At 42.5% G+C, this 23,768-nt stretch overlaps 1 protein-coding gene across 2 annotated transcripts in view; it reads right to left on the reverse strand.

Annotated features, from left to right (window-relative positions):
• Positions 1-23,768, reverse strand: part of KLHL3 (kelch like family member 3) — a 59,912-nt gene that overhangs the window by 33,629 nt on the left and 2,515 nt on the right. Inside the window, exons 2-3 of one of the 2 annotated variants that reach the window (XM_066615819.1) lie at positions 11,768-11,881; positions 5,289-5,395 (exon numbers count right to left, since the gene is read on the reverse strand). In XM_066615819.1, coding sequence (XP_066471916.1) covers positions 5,289-5,395; positions 11,768-11,881 — 221 coding nt within the window. Of the gene's footprint in view, positions 1-5,288; positions 5,396-11,767; positions 11,882-23,768 lie in introns of those variants that run through there. The other variant, XM_066615820.1, reaches the window with a different exon arrangement.

The raw sequence follows: 23,768 nt of genomic DNA on the forward strand, positions 1-23,768 counted from the left end.
ACATAAATGGAACAATGGTTTGTTTTAATGTAAAAGCAAGAATTTTCTCTCTTGATCTCTCACAGGCAAGAGAGGATTATGTGGGACTGCACAAGCCTGCAGTTCTCTTAGGCCTCTTCATGTAGCACTAAATCAAGGTTTGGTGTTATGACTCCAAATTAGGAGCCTGTGTATGATCAAAACTTTATACAAACCTGTATTGGGATCATCCAAAGAACATTCCACAGAAGTCATTTTGTTGGGGAGCAGACTGCAAACCTCAAGTGCCCGATCCCTACATGTTGTCAGACTATCATACCTATTCTGCAACATTTTTCCACTTAGTCCAGCCCCATGTGACTTTTCGCATTCTCTGTAGAACATAAGCTATTCCAGTGTACAGTGAATCTTCAATTTAACAGATTAATGGGGGGAGGGACGTCCATTAATGCTAAAAGTCCATTACATCCAAATGCATTTATGACAATGGGCACAACGTATCTGACTAGTTTTTAAAGAAGCAGACAGTGTCTGTCATTTACCAAACTCTGTCAAATCAAGGTCCATTAAATAAAGGGTTCACTGTATTTAACAGAAAAACCCCCTCTTCCCGCTCAACCACTGGAAGACTTAAGCTTTGATTTCTGAGCCTCCAAAAGATATTGCCTACATACATTTCAAACTTTTATCCAAAACCACAAAAAGTAGGAGTTTCATGTATGTTGAAGAGTGCTGTAGAAATAGTTCCACAATTTGATTTCTACTATTATTAATTATTATTATTATTATTATTAAGAATATTTGTATACAGTCTTTTTTTGTATATTTGTATACATGACAGTTTAAAAAGTGGTCAACATAGCAAAATAAATGGTTCTCCTATCCCAAAGGTATTCACAATCTAAGAAGATTGTGACCTCTGCTCACTGGGTAAGAGGCACTTTTTCAAATGGGTGCTCTTATTTAACAGAGGGAGAGTAACTGGCCCTCCTCAACCCAGCAGCTGCCTTTTCTAGTGGCTGTCTGGTGTTCTTTTGCATCTTTTTAGATTGTGAGCCCCTTTGGGAGAGGGAGCCATTAGTTATTCGATTTTTCTCTGTAAACCGCTTTGTGAACTTTTTGTTGAAAAGCAGTATATAAATACTGTTACTAATAATAATAATAAGATGAAGAAACCAGCAAATAGCCACTAGAAAATAAGCTGGAGTGGACAGTTGTTCTCTCCCTGCTAAATATAAGAGCAGAACAACTTTTAAAATTAACAGAGTTCTAGATTGTGCTCCAGTTGTATGTACATATAAGTATCTACCTAAGAATGTACAACAAAATGTCCCGTTAACAGAGCCAATTCCTGGGTGGTCCTCAGAAATAAGCCCTGTGTTGGAAATAAGCCCTCCTATCCCACTTCCTCCCAGTCATCACACCCAAAATAGGATGCCACATCAGAGCCTCTAGTGGAAAGCTCCTATCTGTGCATGGAAAAGGTAATTATGTTGCCACGATTCTTTTGGCTAAGGGAGTCACTCTGTTGCTACACAAAGATGAGATGTGGGCATTTCAGGAATGCACAGTGAAACTTCAGCAACTGCCCAAGGGTACACTAACATCTGATACTAGTACTGCCTATTATCAAAACTTCAGTTATTTGAACTCTTAATACTGCCTGTATTGGTTTTAGAAAGCAAACACAGCTCTCCAGTTTCCCTGAATGTACTGAAGTGTTTTGAGATCTCTCAGATAGTCTGAATAACTAAGGCCATGCTATATTTAGCTACCAAGTATACAGTAGTGCTACCATCTTTCTACCCCAAATGTTTTAAGATGCTCCTGAATACCCTGTTTTGCAAGCAAGAAATTTGATGTTGTGCATTCTGTTGGACATAGGCAGGCAGGACTACATTATCATGTGCTTAAAAAAACAAAAAACAAAATTCTGCACCCTAAAAACTCAGAATGCTGTATCCTGCATAAGCTAAGCAAATATACAGACTGGTGCCTATTTTGCATCATTTACTTAGTCTATTTCTGATAGTTCCTGTGGTGTGCAGGGCACCAAAGCACCAAACTGTAATCTCCAGACATGCTACTTGGGTCTTACCTCCCAATCCATTTACAGTCTGTGGGTTCTCAGAGAGAGACTACAAAATTTCAGTCCTTTAAAAATAAGCATGCCAAGACATAAGTTACTGAATTCCAGACCAATGCCATTTCTGTTCAGTGTGATCATGCAACTATGGAATATAGACAGCTCTTATTTTGGGGAAGGGGGTGTTCTGGACTGTAGCAGCTGCAATTTATTCTTTTACTGAGTGGAAAATTTTGCAATTTATCATCGTACAAGCTGCCAATCCATGGAAGGAGCAGCTTGAAGGTGGGCGTGTGAGCTTGCACAGCATTCCTTTTTTGCTAGCTCTTCTATACAAGTGTCACAGAGAGAGGGGGAGAGACAGAAGAAATGGTATTAGGCCAGACGATCTGAACTATTTGTGCATCTGAAGAATCCATACAATAGAAAAATAACTCATTTTCATGACAGTGCTGTTTACTTTCCTCTATTATAGGATGAAGCTGTATGCAGGGGTGTAAATCAATGGTTGAGTGGACCTCCAGGATTACTCATACAGCGGGAACAGTGACACTATCAGAAGGAGCAACCAGGTACAGCCTTTGAATCTTTTTTCAAAGGATTTCAGCGAGACGAAATATCAGGCTCAGCAGGAGGCAAACTGAGAAATTTGCCTGAAGGCATGTTCATCTCTAGGCCATCATCATTCCCAAGGGCTATCTGAGAGACAGTATGTAGCTCATATAATATTAAGGCAACAATCCTATGTAAGTTTAGCTGGGATTAAGTACTGAACACAGTGAAGCTTACTTCTGAGTAAACACACCAAGGTTAGTGCCCTAATAGATCTTTCATATTTATCTGGAACACTTTTCAATTCCATTTTCCAATTTTTATAGTTTTAAACTACTGCAAGCCACTCCAGGAGTCTGAGATGAAATTACTTATATCTTTATATGAAGCATAATAAGTGTCAAAGTGAAAATTAGTGACTATAACAGAAAACAATCTAATGAAGAAATTTCACTTTTTTTGTTGCATAGTCTTGAAGGTCAATAATGAAAGTGTTCTGGGGAGTGTCAGGAAAAACTTAAGCACTGCAAAATCTACCACTACACCCCTGGCTGCATGCCTTAGATCAGCAACTAAACTGGCACTGAATTGGCCAAAAACATTGAATTGAAAAGCCATGTCTTTCCTCTCCAGCGTGCAGGAGTCAGCGGCAATGCTTCCATTCTTGCCATTTTAAATTAAAATGTGCTAGTAAAGCTCTTTACTTTACAGATACATTCATTACATTCATGGCAGGAGGTCTGGTCTAGAGGGTAGAGTCTCTGTTAACCCGAAGATAACATTAGAAGGTCACCAGTTCGAAGACACCGGCAGCTCCCTGAATGGCTGAGAATGGTGAGACCTTGAAGCAGCTGACAAGCGGAGCTGAGTGATTCCACCTGCTCTTGGTGTGAGCAGGAAGCGTCTTGGATGCCCTCCATGTGAGAGATGGAGCTGCTTGTCAGCCTACGTGGAAGAACTGGAGGCCAGAAGTGAGAACAAACCAGGAAGATCCGTTCTGAAATGTTGCTGGTTCTTGAAAGAGAGAACTATGATTGTAAAAATCCCCTTGAGGGATTTTGAAACGCCTGCCTATGTAAACCGCCTTGAATAAAGTCAGAGGAGTAATCTGATGACCAGAAAGGCGGTATATAAATACCAAGTTATTAATTATTATTATTATTCTGGGTAGAGTAGAGAAAATTACATTTGAAAAGGGGTGGGGGGAAAACAGATGCAATCACATGTGTCATTGCTTAGCAACCGTACCAGATCTTTTAACCGTTCCTGTTAATCTAGAAGCAATAGGGAACACTTGAGCACAGCACTCCTCAAACATGATACATCACCTGGAAATGCTCATAAATGTCAGCTCATACAGTAAAGTATCAGCCTTATGTTATTTTCTCTTCCTAAAGAACACCTGAGAATCACAGAATGTTAGAGCCAGAAGAGGCCTTGGAAATCATCTAGTCCAGCCCCCTTCTCAGTGCAGGCCACTGTTACAACTAACTTGACAGCTGGGCCTCCAGCCTCTGCCTAAAAATCTCCAATTAGTGAGAATCCACAACTGCATGAGGCAGATTGTGCCACTGGCAAACAGTTCTTACAGTTAGGACATTTTTTTCTAACCTCTAGTCGAGCCTATATCTATTTCCCTATGGTTTCAACCCACTGGTTCTAGCTCAGCCCTCAGGATCAACAGGGAACAAGTTATCCCTTTCTTCTAAGAGACAGCCCTTCAGACACATGAAGATGGTTATCATATTTTCCCTCAGTCTATGGGCTAAACATACCAATTTTTTTTTTACCACTCCTCATAGAACTTGGTTGCCAAACCCCTCATTATATTTGATGACCTTCTTGAAACCTGTTCCACCTTACCTATTTCCTTCTTAAAATGAAGCCCCCAGAGCTGGAAGTAGGATTCCAAGTAAGCTCTGACTAGCAGAACTATTAGTTTTCATGATCTGGATTCTGTGTCTACTAATGCAGATCAGGACTTCATTAGCTTTTTTAGTGGGTGCATCACAATGCTGGTTCACATTCCGCTTGTGGTCCACTATACACAGATCCTTCTTGCATGTGCTACTGCCAAAGCCAGGTTTCTCCCATCTTGTATTTGTACCTCTGATTTTTTTTTGTACATAAATGCAGGATCTTACATTTGTGTCTATTGAATTTCATCTTTGTTGATAGGGGCCACTCATCAAGACTTTCAAGATTGTTTTGAATACTTATCCTGTCTTCCAGAGTGTTAGCTACCCACTCCAGCTTTGTGTCATCTCTACACTTGATAAGTGTTCCCTCTGTCTCAAATTGTTAAAATGCTGAACAGCAGAAGACCCAGGACAGAGCCCTATGGCACCCTACTCAATATTGCCCTCCAGGAACAGTTGTGCAACCAGCTCTGGACCCACCTAATAATCTAGCCTACATCTTATCTATAAGTTTACTAGTCAGTGTCACTCTTTTTAAAAAAAAAAGTCTGGCATGCCTTGTATTGACCAACCTTTATTTTCTAGAACACACACCTTCATTAATACAGAGACCTATACTCCAACAGTAGTGGACATCAGCTAGAGTAGAATCTAACAGTATCTCAGAATTTGCAACCCACACTAGTAACAGCACCCAGAACATCTATGGCCTATATATACAGTAAATGGCAATTAGTTCTTAGCCTGTTTACCTGTAAACATTGCACAAAAATACGGACTGCAGGCTGCCAAGACTACACGATGGGCTTCAATCTCAACATCTTCAGCAACAATCACCACATCGCAGAGAAGCTGCTTACTATGGAGACAACAAAAATAATACTTTCAGAACGTATACCCACATTGTGCTTACATCATGCACACTGAAATGGTTGCTCGTCCTCGGACAACTCTTCTGTAATGCAAGACAATCACGGGAACAGATTGCTGGTGCTTGCATTTTAAATCCATTGTTCTTTTTCACTCCAACCTAACAGAATAAGGTAGATAGGAAAAAAATATCTTGTAAAGAATGAGATAATGGGGAAACAAGGTTGAATTCTCAGCTATCCAGATCTAGGGTTGACTATCCAGATCTAAGGTCATCAGACCTTATCTTTTTAAAAAGAAATTAACTCATTGAAGTTTCACAGAGCAGTCTATTATTACAGTCTTGCAACCTAACACATACTGGCATGTTTAATCAAATTTAATACACTGGAAGTAAAATCTATAGATTATGAACTCACACACACATACTCACAGCTAGTTTGTGTGGAGAACCAAGATTTCTTTCAGCTTTCCCCAAAGACATGTTAACCATCTCAGTTGGGGACTGTACTTTAATAGTGGCAGATTTTTTTCTGTCTTCCAGACCTACTTGCTCATCTGTGTGGCTTCTGGCGAGTAATTCTATTAACCTGCAACAATTCCTCTTTTTAAAAAAAAGTTCCATGGCTCACAGATGGCCATGCTGATGCCCATGATATATATCAAGGTGTAAAAATCCATTACATCATTTATCCAAATGGATCTGGAGTGTGCAGGATGTTCCGTTAAAGAGGAACAATGCTTTTGCATACAAACAAGCATGAATTCACCAAGTGGGATACATGGTTCATTTGAATAATCAGGACAGATGGCATTTATAAGTTTGAAGATATTGCTATCTACAGCTTCTGCAAAATACTTTTCCTCTGCAATTATGCATAGGCATCTTAATATCCATATGATTCCACTATTGGTTTTTCAACCATACAGAATGAAGGAAAGGGGGCAATCTTTATCGTTTTGCATGCTAGACCTGACAATTGGCAGCACACAATATCTACATCAGTCTTCTGCCATGGTTTCCTACCATATGGTTTCCTGCCATAAGCCTTCCACAAAATCCCACAAAACTAGGGCATACAAGTTAGCATCAGCCCTCCAAAGCTATCCTCAGAGCAGAGACCACATTACTATCAAAATTGGAAAGGAAGAGAGCCAGTTATGTTGGGCTGGGTGAATGTCTAGAGACAGTTCCCATCACAACCTCACACGCCCCTAGGTTACTTTGCCTACTTTCTCTATAGAAGGAGATTGCAACAAAACCAAGTGGAAGGAAGTGGCAATAAAACCTATCTCGTCACCAAGAGGGGGTCAAATCTAGGAGCCCAAGGCCCAAAACAAAGCCCTGTAAGGGCTTGAGGCACTTCAACCCTCCTTGGGGAGATCCCGAGGAAGGCAAAGGAAGCTTTTACTCCCAGTACCCCTAACTAAGATTCAGAAAGGGGACTAGCTAGAGCTGCAAATTTAAAAAAAAATTTTAAAGCTATCAGTGCTAAGCAGGAGTCAAGCAGAGAACCCTCTAACCTGCAACTAACAAAGGCCAGTCTGATGTGCCAAGGGGAGAGCCCCTCCTCTTAGAGACTTTGGATCATGTGACTGTGCCTGCTGCCAAAAGGAAGAGCTACCCACAAGCAGGCTGAGCCACCCTGAAAACACTGGATAAGAACTTACCACTGCCGCTTAGCCTAACAGCCCAGACTGAATAGCAGCAGACACAGAGACTAGAGAGTAAGACTAGGTTAACAGCAAAAATAAGGTCAGAATGTACTCCGTTCTCTTTACCTCTGCTACTCCCAATACCCTTCCCCTCAAACAATGCCACAGCCAGCACACTGGCACTAACGTTATGCTGTCAGGACTTTCCAGACAGCTGAATCTAGCAAGCGCACACTAGATACCGAAAGGTTGAGATGGAGGAACTGCACAAGCTGAACCAAGAAAAAACACAAGCTTGCTGCCTGTTCCCCACTTAAGTTTCTCAAGTGCAGCCCCTGGTCTAGCCACCCATCCTACCCATGTCCAAATGAGAGATAAGTGGCTGTCTACCCTCAGGAAGGGGGAAGGCAGAAAGAACAGCTGCCACCACTGCTACTAGCCACCTGAGCCCAGGAACTCCAGGTCACATGGACAGACAGCACTACTGTACCTGCTTTGACAATATCTACAAAATACTTTACACCTGGGGAGAGGAAGGGGGGCCACGACCAAGGTCCTGCAGGCTAAAAAGACTTGCTGCGTACTTGCTTAGGTCACCTCTATTGAGGATGTCCACAGACTACATGAAGGCACACAAGGAAAGGGAAGTAAAGAAGAGCTTTCTTCCTCCTCCTTTGCAAAATCACTGCCATGTCTCCCTGATCCTAACTTGCTATACACATAATATTGCCATGGAAATCAGTCTTTGCAGAAAACAACCAATTCAAATCATTCAAGCAAATGCAACAATTTAGTTCTTCAACGGCTCAGCCAAAAGCATAATCGGCAATAAGCACACAAGGCAAGGGAGACAACAGAGGCTTAAGTGCAGCTGCTGTCGTGTATGTTTGGAAGAGCACCTCGCACAACTCAAGCCATTAGCTTCCACTAAGAGTAGCAATGTCATTCTTTTTCCCGTTAGCCCCCGCTGGATTCAAGTTACAAAAGGAATAATCTAATATTGTATCACCCCAATGCCTCTTGTACACAGTTGAGACAGCCAGGTTCTCTGGCACGCAAACAACTGTACTCTAGTCCCCTCAGGTTCTGCACCAGCAAAGCACAGTCAGTTCTACAAGAACAACAAGTTCAGCAAGACAGACTAAAATGCCTGACTTTCCCCTATGTAACTCCAGTACCCTTTGGGCATTACAACAGCAGTGTGCAGGCCACTCTTTTTGTACTTATCCCACAGTCGTGTATGGAGACCCACCACCACACACGCAGAGCAAATTGCGTGGATTATTACCAGGCAATCGTCACTCAGCCAGTCAACATGGCAAGCCTTTAAGTATTGCAGCAATTCCATGAAACAAAGCATGGAAAAGCAGCTCTGACCCTGCTGCCAAAACATCAGAAGGGCACTCTAACTGGGCTAACCAAGGAGCAACACTGCTGCTATCTCTGAAGAATGCTATACTTGGGCATGATCAAACATTTTGCAAATGGGTCACAAATTTAAAGTATTACTGTGCCAATATCCTGTGCAGTATAGTGCACGTGCTGCTCCCAGTGTGGTCTTTCTTTAGTCTCCCAAAGCACAGAACATGCAGTAGTACAATGCAGGGGAGGAGACAAGGCCTCCCCAACTCTAATCCCTCACTGTTTCCTTCCTGATACTGAAAAAGCCAGGGTCACAGAACTTCCTGCTCAAAAGCTCTACAAAGTCCCATTGGATGCGTCACAGGTTGGCCACTCTTTTTGTATTTCCTTCTTATTTATATCCCACCCTTCTGGTTAAACACATTTCAGGGTCATTTAACTAGTAGGTGGAAACTCCTCCAAAGCGAGACAGAAATCCATCAGTCTCCTGGACTAGGCCATTTTAATAGGTCCTCCTCTTCCCCAGCAGATGAGAGAAGATGCAACAAGTTCAAACCATACCAGGAAGTGATCTGACCACAACAAAGGAAATACATGGAAATCACCCACAATCAGACCACTACTGCCCCGAAGAAAATACCAGATCCAGAGGGTGATCAGCTACATAATTCAGGTTGATGTCATGTTGAACCACCCTAAATTATCACAACAGCAATGAAGTCATGAGTTACATCTACAAAGCAGCCTTGGCATGAATATAAAGGTTCTACAGAACTGCAGTCTTAGACAGTATACCTGAACTCCAAGATGAAACTTGTCTTCACTGTGTACAAGCACAGTCCATTTTAACAAGGTAATAGTCACACAATCTCTGTGTAACTAACTAAATCATCTCAACTATGAGATAATCACTCTCATCGTGTGAACAGGATATGTGAAAACTTCTTTCTGTTCTTCTAACACATGGTTGCCTCCTCATAATGAGAACTGAGGCACCCACTTCCAGCAGTGTATGATCAGGGATCAGAATAAGAGCACTTGCCCTTGAAGCCCAAGAGCTCCCTCCCCACTTAGCTGCACAACCTGAGACTTTCCACGCCTGCTACCTGGCTTGACTGCATGAGAGTATCCTGCTCAACACCCACTGCCTAGATCCCATTTGAAAAGAAAGAAAAAGTGGCAGACAGGAGACCGGCAGACAAAACTGAGATGGAGCTCTAACCCAACACTCTCCTAGTAGGGTACACTCATATCACTAAGCCAGGAGGAAGCAACACAAGGAGCATTTGAAGTCCTACTTCAGGTGCCTAAATATCCTGCTCCTTGAGGATGTTTAATGGCTCAAGGCACAACTCCAATACCAATAAATCAAACCATGTCTGGCCTTTTCGTTTGTTTCTAACTAACAAAGTCTATCAAATACTAATACTGAATACTATCAAATGTTAATACTGAAGCAAATGGTAGATTGTTCCCAATCTATTTATCTAATGAGTTACAGCACAAGAGATTTAAGAAAGCAATCACAAGATTACTTAGGACATGCACATATGATTTTACAGAGATATATTCATAAAGGAGAATATTTACTGTGTGCACAAGCAAAGAGAACTTTACCATCAAGAGGAGTTATTTAACCTTGTTTTATTTTAAAAAAGAAATCAAAGTATGCAATTTTACTGCATGTATTAATACGCATTGTATCTCACTCAGGCTTGTACATACAGTATACGTACACCACTGTGGGGGTGGATGGGAGTGTGAGTCAGAGAAAATGAGCAGGAGAAATTGCATTCCATCACATCATTAAGGAACAAATATCTTATCCAAAAATATCTTTTGAACTTATTTTTAGACAGCCCCTTGTTCTGCTAGCCCAGGGGTGTCCAAACGTTTTGGCACGAGGGCCACATCACCTCTCTGACACTGTGTCAGGGGCCGGGGGAAAAAAAAAAGAATTAATTTACATTTAAGATTTGAATAAATTTACATAAATGAATTTATTAGAGATTGAACTTATATGAATGAATGAAGGTCTTGCAGTAGCTCAAAGCCTATAAAAGGCCTTGCACAAAGCAAGGACAGCCTTTCCTTTGCTGCCGCTGCTGCATCACAGATGTGAAACAGCAAGCAGTGGAGGGAGCCCTTGTCCCACAGCTCAGGTGAGAGTTCAAACAGTCATTTTCATGCTGAGAGCAGTTGCGTTGGGCCAGCACAGGCTCCAGCAAATTTCCAGAGGGCCAGAAGCTCATTGGAGACTGGGGGCTCCCTGAGGGCTGGATTAGGAGCCCCCGAGGGCCACAAGTGGCCCCCAGGCCGGGGTTTGGGCACCCCTGTGCTAGCCCAACAGAGGTGCTATGGATGAATTTACAACATTTCTTAATATACATTAGGCAGATGTTCAATCAGAAATTGGTCTTGAAATATCAGACAAACTCAGCCACACATATTCATACTAATCACAAAAGAAAGCAACTAGTTATAGACATCACCACCTATGCCAATGTACTATATGTGGGGCAGTGATGACAAGATTATTGACCTCTAAAAACAGAACACATTTGACTTTTAGTATTAAAAAAAAATAAGTTTGCTCATTTGGTAGCTGGCATGGTAGAACATTTTCTTACCCAATGTGAAAATTTAAATTGGTACGTAGGACGGTTGGCAGTCAAACAGAAATCAAGTAGCACACTAGCAATTTTTCCTCTGCAATTAGGTGTAGGTGTCTTAATATCTGTAATATTGCATTATTGGTATTTAAATAGTTTCCTCTGCTGGAAATTTGCATCAAGTAAAAATGAGCATTAAAGTTACTTTCTGCAAAGAGATTTTACTCAGGCAACTTTCTGAAGTTGCTGTAGGAGTAGGATTTTTTTAAAAGGAAAAAAAACCAGCAGGTGCATATATGCAGAAGACAAAAAAGTAAGGGCCTCAAATGCTAATACTTTTTTTCTAAGGAATAACCTGTATGCCACTTCGCTTTGCAATGAAAACAGAAACATTCCAGCCCAATTCAAATATGACCTTTACTGCATGCTGATTGTTTCCACATTGTACTGGGAATATCTAGAATCCTGAATCAAGCAGGTCATTTGAATTACACAAGTACTGTACTTTCCACACCAGAATCAACAGTACCAATGAAGTGGCAATCTTGATATGATAAGAATACATGTAATTTGGGCAACACATGATGAGAAAGTTCATATATTACTGATGCTTCAAAGATAACAGCTGAACTGAGCTACTATTTCTATTTTCAGATAAAACTGTAATGCAGATGCCAACCAGTTTTATTCACATAAATGAATAAAAGATTATGAAAAATGAACACAAATACCTCCTTAATTCATTCATGACTTTGAAAGCCTTTCCCATGTGACATGGATTGATGGTCACTGTTCGCTGGTCCTTATCTCCATCTGCCTCTGGCGGTAGGGGGCACCACTTGATGCTAAGGGCAAAAAAAACAGGAAGTGAGATTTACGCCTTCTCTTTATTCTCAAGAACTTGACAAAAGTATTACAGAACACACATAATTATTGTCTGAAATCATTACCATCTACCACAAAACGTTACAGGATTTTTATCTGGAATGAGCAGCTGTCCATACCAAGTTTGTAAAGTGTAACTGGAGTACACTTTAAGACCTCCATTTTGCAGAGGAGTATGCCTTCTATGTAACTATGTGAAATATGTGCAAGGAATACATGCACAAGTTCTTTTCTAAACTGAGACCAATATTTGTGAATACCTATCACAGGCTTGTAAAGTTTCAAATGAGATACACATGCACACACACTCTGCCAACTTCTAGAAAATGTTAAAAGGATGAGTAATAAGGCCTGAGTACTTGTCAGAGAGAAAGCAGCATATAAAAATTTTAAAATAAATTACATAGGCTCAAAAGATGTAATAGCAAAAATCACACTTGCTTCATACAGCCATTCATTCATTGGACTTACAAAAGCCAAAAAACATTAACTCTTTGTTAAACGAGGGAACAACCTACAAACATATCACAAGGAGAAGAAACAGAGGATGCAAGAGTGAGTGACACATCCTCTTTCCAAGCATTGTGCAAAGGGGGAATTCACAAATATCCCCACAGAACTCACTCATACATCCTCTGTAATCACTTCCATATGGCACGAGAAGCAACCCAGTGAATCTTTCAACACAAGACTAAAGGCCAATTCAAGCTACCGTAAAAAGTGCATTAACAAGTGGGTTCAGGGAATACAAACATTTCTTCACCATATATCCCAATTCTAATTTTTCAATAGATGCACAAGACTTTATGGCAACACAATGAACCATCAGCATGCACTGAAAACACACAACTTGAACAGGTGGTGAAGTGAATCATACAGTGAGCCAATTTGTCCTTCCCCCAACATTTCAAAGCAACCTGAAGGGTATGTGAACTGAACCTTAGATAAGGCCTTCACCAGTGGCGTTTCATTTGAAATGCATAAATTTTCTCAGAGGGAAAGTATTTTCTTAATCCAAAAGACTGGTTATAAATCTAAAGGTAATGCTGTTCCTCCACCTGGCCAAGAAACAAACATAAAATCTTGCCGAACCAGTTTCCCCAGTAAACAAAAAGTACATTCACTGACAGCACTGCTGATACAGCTGTATGTAAACACTTCCTCAAAAGGAGAAGGCTAATTGAGACTTTCCCAAAGGAAAAATACCCATTTAAACATGACACTGTGCCGAAGAACATGGACAGCTTTCCAAACAGCCAGCTTCATGTTTAAACTGGGTCCTCTGGTGCTATATAAGGCAGGCCATGAAATCCCTGGTGAGGTAGCACTGTAGGTGCAAGCAAGAAAGGTTATTTTACACAAAACTTTGGGTATGTGGAGCACCTGATAGGTAAATTCTAACTACCTACATGCCCCGCTTCACATTTAAACTGGACCAGAGACTTATTTGAGAATATTGGTTAGAAACTTCCATGCTACCACCCCTGACTTTTTTTAAAAAAATTACATACTACCAGATGACCCATGCAGTTGGAGAGGAGCTCATCAAATCATACAACATTACAGTTGGAAGGCGTGTTGGACATTATCTAGTCCTTAGAACAGGTAACTAGAGCATCTTTGACAGCTGACCATCCAGCCTCTGCTTGAAAACCTCCAATGAGCGACAGTCACAACTGTCACAAAGGCAGACTTTCCAGCGGGCTCTCCCACACTGAAGGCTTTCAAGATGAAAACAGGGTTCCAGCTCCTTCTCCGTGATGACAAGGATTCCAGACAAGAGTTCCAGTCCATGACCCACTCCATCCTACCACTTTTCAATCTTATATTTCTTTCCCTATAAATATTTCCCTAGCTCTTTTGTACCCTATCATACCACCCCCTCCAGTGCAGGTTCTCTTCCCTCTCCTGCAACGAATGACTGGTACATTTAACCCATTTCTGCCCAGCACACGGGTATACACATTTGTTCCCTGTTGCGTATATGCAATGTTGGGCAGAAATGGCTTAACTCCCCTTCCCCAGTCTAGACTCTCTCCTTCATATCTCTCCAGTGTTCCTTTGGCTTCCCACACCAAATGCAGTGTTTTCCTTTCCTCACAGAAATGGTAGTCAGTCATTTGTGCATGAGAAAGGGGTGTACCAAAGAACACCATCAGAGCTGAGCAAAACCATTAAGGTATCCCTTATTTCCCAAGGGACTGGGAGAGCCCAATTGTGGGAGATTGGGCTCCCACAGTGGCATTGGGAGAGCCCAATTATCATGCAGGAAACACTTTCAGCCATGTTGTTTCTGCTGAGGTGTTACTGCTAAAAGGGCAGTCTGTGTGATAATTGCGCTATCCCAGTGCTGCCCTTTCAGTGGGACCACTTCTGCCAAATTAGTAGGAGGGAGAAATGGAAGGAGGCTTCAGAAGAAAAAGAACAGTATAGGGGAAGGAGCAGACCAAGAGAGGTGAGAAAGGGAGAAGCTGCGAATGCTCTGGGTGGGTCCAATTATCATGTGGGTTGCCCTTTCAACAGCTTTGCTTTTGCCAAAGCATTACTTTGCACATCTCACTGCTTACCTGCAAAGTGATACCTGGCAGAAGCCACACTGCTAAAAGGGCAACCTGTGTAATTACTGGGCTCTTCCATACCTTAAAAATATGATCAAGATTTGTATATTTTCTCTTCTGTCATTTGTGTTCCTAAATGAAGAAAAAGTGTTTATTTCTAGGTATCACCTGCTTAATTATGTCATTTCCTGCTTTATGACATTATGTCCGGCCCTCAGCAGGCTCCATGAATGCTATTCAGTCTGCTGTGTGAAACAAGTTTGACACTCCTACTCTAATCAAAGTGGCTGGCTACAGCTGGAGTCCAAGAGGAAAGGGGAGGGCTGCTGGGCACACAGACCCAAAGAAAGGGTTTCTCTTTTGCTCTCACCCCACACTGAGCTGCAGCCTCTGATAGAGGCCAAGGAGGAAGGGATACAGGAAGTATGGAAAAGAAAAGCTCTTTACTCCATCGCACAAAATGTAGAAGGAGCACTTTCAGGTTGGGTGATAAATCAAAACCAGTGTTTGGGGGAGTAAAAAATTATGAGCATGGTTATGTGCAGAATCCAGGTTAGGTGGAGAATTCAACCCATTTCAACAAAGCAATCTAAGCAAGCTGGAATGTTAGGAGACTGGAACAGAACCTTGGCAACTGTCTGTGCACGTCTCTCTCTGTCTCTCTGTCTCTCTCTCTCTCTCTCTCTCTCTCTCACACACACACACACACACACTCTTACTTGCTTTTTTCATTCATTCCCAAGCTTTCACTCAACATTTGTACTGGTTTAAACACTTCAAAGCCTACACTTATTTTTTTACTCTGCATTTCCCCCTCTGCCACCACTCTTATTTATAGCACTTTCATGAATGCGGAATACACCTGCCTCGCAATCGAGTTTCATTAAGCCAACACAAAAAACCCTTTCTCCTTGACCCAAACTCTGGTGCAGCACAAGCTGCTGCATTTAAAAATAACAAATTTGAAAACAACAATAGCGCGCTCAGCCTGTGTGCCGCTAACATACAGTCCTGCTAGTTTCAAAGGACTGATGCTCCACACATAGCAAAACCTAAAGAAAAAGCAGGCCTCTTTCCATTTTTGGCTAAAGCAGAGATATAGCAAAATTATGCAGAGAGACCGAACAGAGGGAGACAAGATCAGAGGTACAAATCATACAGAGATGTAGCAGGTAGCCTTCACTGCGGGCTAAAGCTTTCAATTCAAAGGAGTCCTTAATATTTTATTTATTTCCAGCAGTTTTTCCTTTACACCCTATGTAACTTGCACACAAGCTGGAAATTATTACAGTATTTATCGAAATACCCTGCCACGCTTCAAATACAAGCATCTTGGGGAGGGGGGGATGATTAAGAAGAGCACAAATCCATGTTCTCCAGCTCTTTAACTGTTTCTTTCCAAACCCACTGGGCAGTGTAGTTGTTGGTGTTTTGTACCAAATTAAGCAGCACATGGTGACTGCTCAGTGTCACTGTCAACAATTCACCCTCTTTCAGATCCAGGTTTGCAACAGCATTCGAGGAGAGTGAAACTTGCATCAAAAAGTTTACAGTTGCCATAGCCTACTGTTCAGCAGCCAACAAATTTTGCCTTGGCTTAATTGCCAAACCCATCTCTTCTCAGAGTCTATGCCAAGAATTCAGGAAACAGAGGGGTGTTTATGTTTGGCCTGGGCTTGCGCAGAAGGTACAAGTAGTCCTGTGCTGCTGCTGGGGCCTTCCACAAAAGCCCAAACTGGAAGGATAAGAAACTATCCCTCCTCTACAGAGCAGGGCTGGAAGAAAATATAAGCCTCAAAGGGTCCAATCCTATCCAACTTTCCAGTGCCAGTGCAGCTGTGCCAACAGGGCATATACTACATCCAGCGGTGTGAAGTCAGTCGTGGAGGCCTCCTCAAGGTAAGGAAGTGTTTGTTCCCTTGCCTTGGGGTTGCATTGAAACCGCATCTGTTCTGGAAAGCTGGATAGGACCGAGCCCTCAGGTAGGTTTTTGCCTCAGGGCTGGCTCCTGCAAGAGCACAATGGGAAGGGAAGGGGGGGGAAATTGTCTGGAAAAGCCAAACTTGCAGGACAGAAACCACTTCTCCTTTCTCCCTCCTTCTCCCTGAACAATAAAATCTTCACAATTTGGGAGTTTGCAAAGAGAGCCAGCATCACCTCAGTGCTACCTCCTACAAGAAAACATCAGCAAGGCCAACACAGCAAGGCCCTTCTTTCCTCCACAGCAGGGGTGTCCAAACATTTTGGCAGGAGGGCCACATCATCTCTGTCAGGGGCGGGGGGGGAATAATTTACATTTAAGATTTGAATAAATTTACATAAATGAATTTATTAGAGATGGAACTTGTATGAATGAATGAAGGTCTTGCAGTAGCTCAAGGCCTATAAAAGGCCTTGCACAAAGAAAGGGCAGCCTTTCCTTCTCTACCACTGCTGCATGACAGATGTGAAACAGCAAGCAGTGGAGGGAGCCCTCATCCCATAGCTCAGGTGAGAGGTCATCAGGCCAGCATGGGCTCCAGCAAGTCTCTGGAGGGCCAGAGGCTCACTGGAGACTGGCAGCTCCCTGGGAGCCTGATTGGGAGCCCCTGAGGGCCGCAAGTGGCCCCCGGGCCGGGGTTTGGGCACCCCTGCTCCACAGCAAAGGGGTGTGTGGCTTTTGTGTCTTCTGGATGGGTTTTTGCAGGAGGTGCTCCTACTTTTGGCAGAGTCCTAGTTACATGCGAAAAGTTACCTCTTGCCCTTCATGGAAAACTGATGAGGAAGGAACTGTGTCTCTTTGCCCATCCTCCCCCAACCCCCACACAGATCTTTTGCTGGAAATGGATGTGTGCTCACCTGCTCCAACAGTAGCAGCAGTATAGAATAAACTCTCTTACCAGTAGCAAACAAGACCAAATGCCTACTGAAATAAATATTCTTCCCCTATTAAGCCTAGACTCCATCTACCTCCCCCTTCATCTGCCTCTTCTGTGTTTTAATTTTAAGAGCCTAGATGCAGAAGCATTTAAATATTATGATTACATAGTGTTTGTCATGCTGAAGAAAACAGAGTACAGGGCCAACAAGAATTCACCTTATTTGGTGACAGCAGCCATTCTCTAAAAACCTACTCAAGTGATCAATTTTAAGTGGATGATGTTTCTTGCTTAAATTGTATACTGGTTTTAATCTCCATCATCAAGAAACACAATTCAGCCACAAGGACAGAAGTTCTTAACTTTTTTCTGCCTTATGCACTATCAGAAGAAATTCTAACTGCTGACACACCCTGCCTCCACAAAAATTACATGCATTTTGTTTATTTCATTTCAGTCCTTCTCATTCCATTTCATCTCATTTTCCCAAACTTGCATTTAACATCTGGTAAAAATTAATATTTCAATCATAGAAAAATATTTGTCCATTTTATGTTAAAAGACATCAAAAAAACTCATGAAAAAAATCAACAAGAAGACAGAACACAAATATTGTGGCCAACAAGAAAATTAGCTTTTGTTGGCCCACCTGGAGTCAGGGCCAAATTCAAATTTAAAAAAACTTAATCTCATCCAGTTAAACAACTGTTTATCAAGGAAAAGTTTCTTCTTAATTCTGGCAGCACTAGACCAGTGTTAAGATCCAGAATTAAGGCCCAAGGTTGGATACAGTCTGCATGATAATTGGGCTCTCCCAGCACCACCATCAGCTATGAAATGACGCATTGGCAGAAGTGCTGCTTCTGGAAGAGGGGTGCTGCGAGAGCCCAATCATCATGCAGGTTGCCCTTCCAGCACTGCTGTTTCTGCCACCATTTCACAGAGTATCTTTCAGCTGCTGAGTTGCAAAGTGCTTCCAAACTGAAGGAACAAATTGTTACTAAGAGGGTTTTGACTACTGATTGCTTGCGAGCCACAAAGAGTAGATCTCAAAGATGTCATCAGAAATCTTCCCAAGCTGTCATCTTTTTCTGAGAGAATCTGCTCTACTATGAAGTCCTGCTATGAAGCACAGCAAGAAGTCTCTTGGTTTTTACAGATACACTCAGTCTGACTGAGTGTTCCTGTAAACACTCTGCAAACTCTGATGAATTAGCTATAGTTGGTTTGCCTTCATGAATATACTGATCCACACTGATATAGCTCCAATTTTTCAGGACCACACCAAGCTAGTATTCTTGCCACATGTCTTGTTGGCAACCTTCAGTCTCAAGAGACTATGGTATCGCGTTCTGAAAGGTGGTTTTGGAATATCGTCTAGTGTGGCTGAAAAGGCCAATTCGGGAGTGACAATCCCTTCCACAACGGGAGCAAGTGCAGTCTGTCCCTGGTCTGTCTCCCTGGCTATGGGCCTACCTTCTTTGCCTCTTTGCCTCAGACTGTTGGCCAAGTGTCTCTTCAAACTGGGAAAGGCCATGCTGCACAGCCTGCCTCCAAGCGGGCCGCTCAGAGGCCAGGGTTTCCCACTTGTTGAGGTCCACTCCTAAGGCCTTCAGATCCCTCTTGCAGATGTCCTTGTATCGCAGCTGTGGTCTACCTGTAGGGCGCTTTCCTTGCACGAGTTCTCCATAGAGGAGATCCTTTGGGATCCGGCCATCATCCATTCTCACGACATGACCAAGCCAACGCAGGCGTCTCTGTTTCAGCAGTGCATACATGCTAGGGATTCCAGCACGTTCCAGGACTGTGTTGTTAGGAACTTTGTCCTGCCAGGTGATGCCGAGAATGCGTCGGAGGCAGCACATGTGGAAAGCGTTCAGTTTCCTCTCCTGTTGTGAGCGAAGAGTCCATGACTCGCTGCAGTACAGAAGTGCACTCAGGACACAAGCTCTGTAGACCTGGATCTTGGTATGTTCTGTCAGCTTCTTGTTGGACCAGACTCTCTTTGTGAGTCTGGAAAACGTGGTAGCTGCTTTACCGATGCGTTTGTTTAGTTCGGTATTGAGAGAAAGAGTATCTTTCCACATACAGTGAACCAAATCCAGTCAAATGAACTGTTGCTGGGTGGGATGCAAGTCACAAAGATGGATTGAAGAGAAGTGCAAGAGGTAAAGCGGCTCCCTCAACAGAGCTGTCAACCAACTGGTAAGTGCTGATGGAGAAAAGGCTGACAGCACAATCCCATGCACACCTACTCAGAAGACCCAGTGAGTTCCGTGGGACTTAGTCTCACATAAAATGTGCATAGAATTGAAACCCGAATTGTTCAACTTTCTTGATCCTAAAACATAGCTATGAAACCCCTAAATAGTAAACCCTATGAAGAACTACTTATTTCCAATGCCAGTCATTTTGACACTAGTAATGTTACTATATGCAACCAAGGAGCAACAGGAGCAAATAACACTTCACACAAGATGCCACTACAACTGCTCTTTGATTCAGGACTGCTGAGCCTGATGCAAAAGTCATCATCATTTCATTCTTTCTGCAGATTCTCACTGCACAAAAGTGGTTGTGCTTCAGAACTAGGAAGACTTTTAAAGGACTGAAATGGTGAGCCAGGTTCATTAAAATGTTCACCAGTGTCGCTTCAGTGATTTTCAGGGATCATTGTGATTCATCGCAGCTAATGATACTGATATCATACTTGGTAAGCAGAAGTCCAGGGTACTGGCTCTCTTTCATGTATTTACATTTTTGCAACATTTTTGCTTTCTGACAAATGACAACTGTGCAGGTCAGCTCTGTAAGATTTTGCTTGCTGTTACCACTAAAAGGCTAGGAGACCGAGCAGTATTTGGCAACTTCCAATGATATTCTGTACTGATAAATGATTGCAAAACGGAACGCGTACGAGAGGGCAAAGAAAAGGACAGAGAAGCTGTCACAGGGTAGGATCAATCATATACATTCCACTGGCAGCAGCTGACTTGTAACAGCATACCATGCATGCCATCTACCAGGCTGTTCATGTGTAGAGACAATCACTAGTCAAGAAACAGGATACTCACACCTCCATTAGCATGGGGCTGGAATCAAAGTAACATGCAAAGCGAGTCATGTCAGGGAACTTTTCAAGAAACCCAAGCATGTAGAACAGTTTCACTGTGAATGTTAGAACGTCTGTTTTGGAAACTATTCTTGTCAGAAGAATGAACTACAGTCAGTTCTTGTTATCCACTAGGGTTAGGCTCCTGGAAAACTTTGTGGATACCAGATAATGAATCACTGAACCCATGGAGAAAATGGGGTTAGATTCCAGGGGACCCTCTTCACCATATACTCTATGAACTTTGAATCTTAACTTGAAGTCTATGAGACTGGGTGATAGATGGTGCCCAAGATGATGGAGTAAGTCTGGAAGCGGGCACAAATGTGTCCAACGATTCTCCACAGATCAATATCAATGCCATTTGATGTGGAAAACTGACCCAAACCAGACAACTTTCTAAAAAACGAGTATAATTGGTTGGACACAATTACCACAATCCCTTCCACCACTGGAGTATATTGTATAGGTGTCTCTTCCTCTACCCCTGCATGGTGCTGGTGCTGCCTTCCGCTCATGAGGAGACCACCGTCTCTTCTCCTTCAACCTCTCTCGCAGCCACCTGCCCCCTTGTCGCTGCGCCGAGCCCCCCATCCACCCTGAGTGCACCAGCACAGTATTCATGGATAACAAGAACAGAGCCAGAGATAGCAAGAAGTAGGTTGCAATTCTGCCCCTTGCAGATAAGCGAATTCACAGATAGCAAATGCCCATATAAAGAGAACAGACTGTACAGTACATATGACTGTTTGCTGAGGTGAAATTGTTCTGTACCTCAGGTTACTGGTTCATTGCAACACAAGTATGAAGTTAACATAACTTGCTCCATAATTATTCAATGTCAAGTCATGACAAATGTGGGGGATGTTATCCTCAAAGTGCCACCAAATTGTCACAGTAGTCATTATTACCTCTCAAGGGAGCCTGGTGCAGAAGGCCCCACACTACATGAAGCAACTAAACAGCAAGGTTGATCGTACCCCAGCATTATCCCAATCCTATCATGCCCTGTCAGCATAATACAAAGGCACCTTAATCTGGCAAATTGTTACACAGATTGTCTGGCCAGAGATAAGTTTTCTACTATAAACCACTGCAACTCACCCTCCCTACCTATGCAGCCATGGTGGTTGTTGTACACAGAAACTAGGTAGGCATAGCTGAGAGAGACCCATCCCCCCAGCCTCTTCCAACCAGGTCTCAGTGATAAAAGCCAAGTCCTACCTCCACGATCGCCCTGGATCGGGCTGGTTTTATTATTTACTGACCCAAGATTTAGTAGCAATAGTTTCAGGCCCAAAGGATTGTCATCAGAGCCACCAGGCATCCCTGAGCTGGAGAAAGGACCAGAAATACAAGTAGCCTGTGACTAGCCTTCCTTCTCTTTGAATAACCTGTCCAACCCCCATCACCGTTATCTTCTCAAAACCATCACCCTCTGAACTGTGGCACCACACCTCCCTTCCAACACATCTCTGGCAAGGACACAATTCACACCCATCAAAATTCCACTCAACTACCACACACCCCATAATGCACTATTATGTGCATTGATGGCCCTACAGAAATTATTGTAATTCCTGATTTCGGGAACCTGAGCTCTGTTCAACTACAAGTATTGCAACAAAATAAGAACGCAGAATTGCAGTTTCTAAACTTCTCTGCAACTCTTGGTTACTACCAGAAAGAGGAACACATCCCTTCCATTCATTCCACTCCTTTTCTAATCCTTTTTCCAGTGTCCGTCATTCATTTCCCAGAAGCTGAAGCAACAAGAAAAGTCGACATGTGGTCCAGCACAGTGCATGTAAAATGGGACTTACTCCATAATAAACAGATTTAATATTGCATACTTAAGCATACTTCTATAGTGTAGAAGAAATGCTGGACCTTGGTTTTTCCTCCAGCCGAACACACAGGAGCAGACTTGGATCTCTGATAATTCAAAAGACAGCAGAAAATCTCCTAAATTGCCTTAGCAACCTCAAAGCATTTAAATCAATGCTTTAATTCTGTGGTTTATCTTTCCCTTTGGCTCTAGCTACTTTTTCCAGTTTCAGCTTTCACCAAAGAAAAATCCCTGCTTACTACCACTATTCTGTTAAAAGTGTTGTCCACTACATACAGGCACCCCTGATCCTGAAATCACAGACAAATTTAAAAAAAAACCAACATGTCTGATTCTCACGGATTGTCCTTACTATGAACAATGCAGAGATTAAAATCCTCCATCCTCACAAATCAAAACTCCAAGCAACTTTGGTGCAAGGTTCAAGTCCACAAAGACTTTCACAGCGCAAGCATGCAAATCACTCCCTAAGTGCTGGTGGTCTTGAAGTTGAGTTGCTGACGGCATGTCATGGGGACACTGCAGCAAACTCCCATTCCTCCACTTATGACATATTTCCATTAGATTGCAGGTGGACCAAAACTTTTGCTGGCATGATTCTGCAGCAGGCACTGGTTATGAAACTCACCCCACTCAAATTGTTATCAGGCTTCAGTCAAATGACTACTAAAGAAGAGAGACCATTTTGCAAACTCCGAAAGATTTACTGTCTGTTCACCCATCCTAGCCATAAAAGTGAACTGAGGTTTTCCCCCATCCCCCAAACGCAATACCATATGATATGAATGTGAATACCTCAATCAAGCACAGGGCCAATCACATGAGTTTTTTCACACAAGTGCCACGCTACCAGGTAGGATAGAAATGACTGTATGGCAAAGATCAATGTTCTTGATCCCACCCATGTAGCATTCACATACCATGGAAAAGCAGCTTCCACATGGCTCTGAGTGCATGTGAGAAAGGGAGGCTCTGTTCAACTGAGTTGCAATTCCCAAGTAAAAATGCACTAGATCTCAGCCTTAAAATAGCATCAAAAGCTGCCCTTCTTCAAACTGACAGCAACCAAAGGCAAGTAGTTCTATAGGAGAGATTTGCATTGCATGTCTTTATTTCCAAGCACAGCAGAGCCTTAAAAGTTTTCTAAAGCATTCCAGTTCACAATGTGTAAAGGAAGTGCTTGACAGAAAAGGAAGTCTTGTTTTTCAAGAAAGCAAAATGCTTTTTGAGAGGGGGGGCTGACTGGGCAGCATATCATTAGTTTGCATTTTGCCACAATGAAGTCCTAGAGCCACTTAAGGAAAAAACACATTTGTAGTTTGTCTCTTGGGAAAGAGGATACAATCTCCCACCACGTTCCACACATTAAGATAACTTCTTATCACAATAAGCTTAAAATCTCTGGGATGCTGAACAAACAATACTATTCAAAAAGCAGGGCCCCTCTATTATGTGCCAGTACTGTAGCTA

This window comes from Tiliqua scincoides, chromosome 2 (assembly GCF_035046505.1).
Source record: "Tiliqua scincoides isolate rTilSci1 chromosome 2, rTilSci1.hap2, whole genome shotgun sequence".
Lineage (NCBI taxonomy): Eukaryota > Metazoa > Chordata > Lepidosauria > Squamata > Scincidae > Tiliqua > Tiliqua scincoides.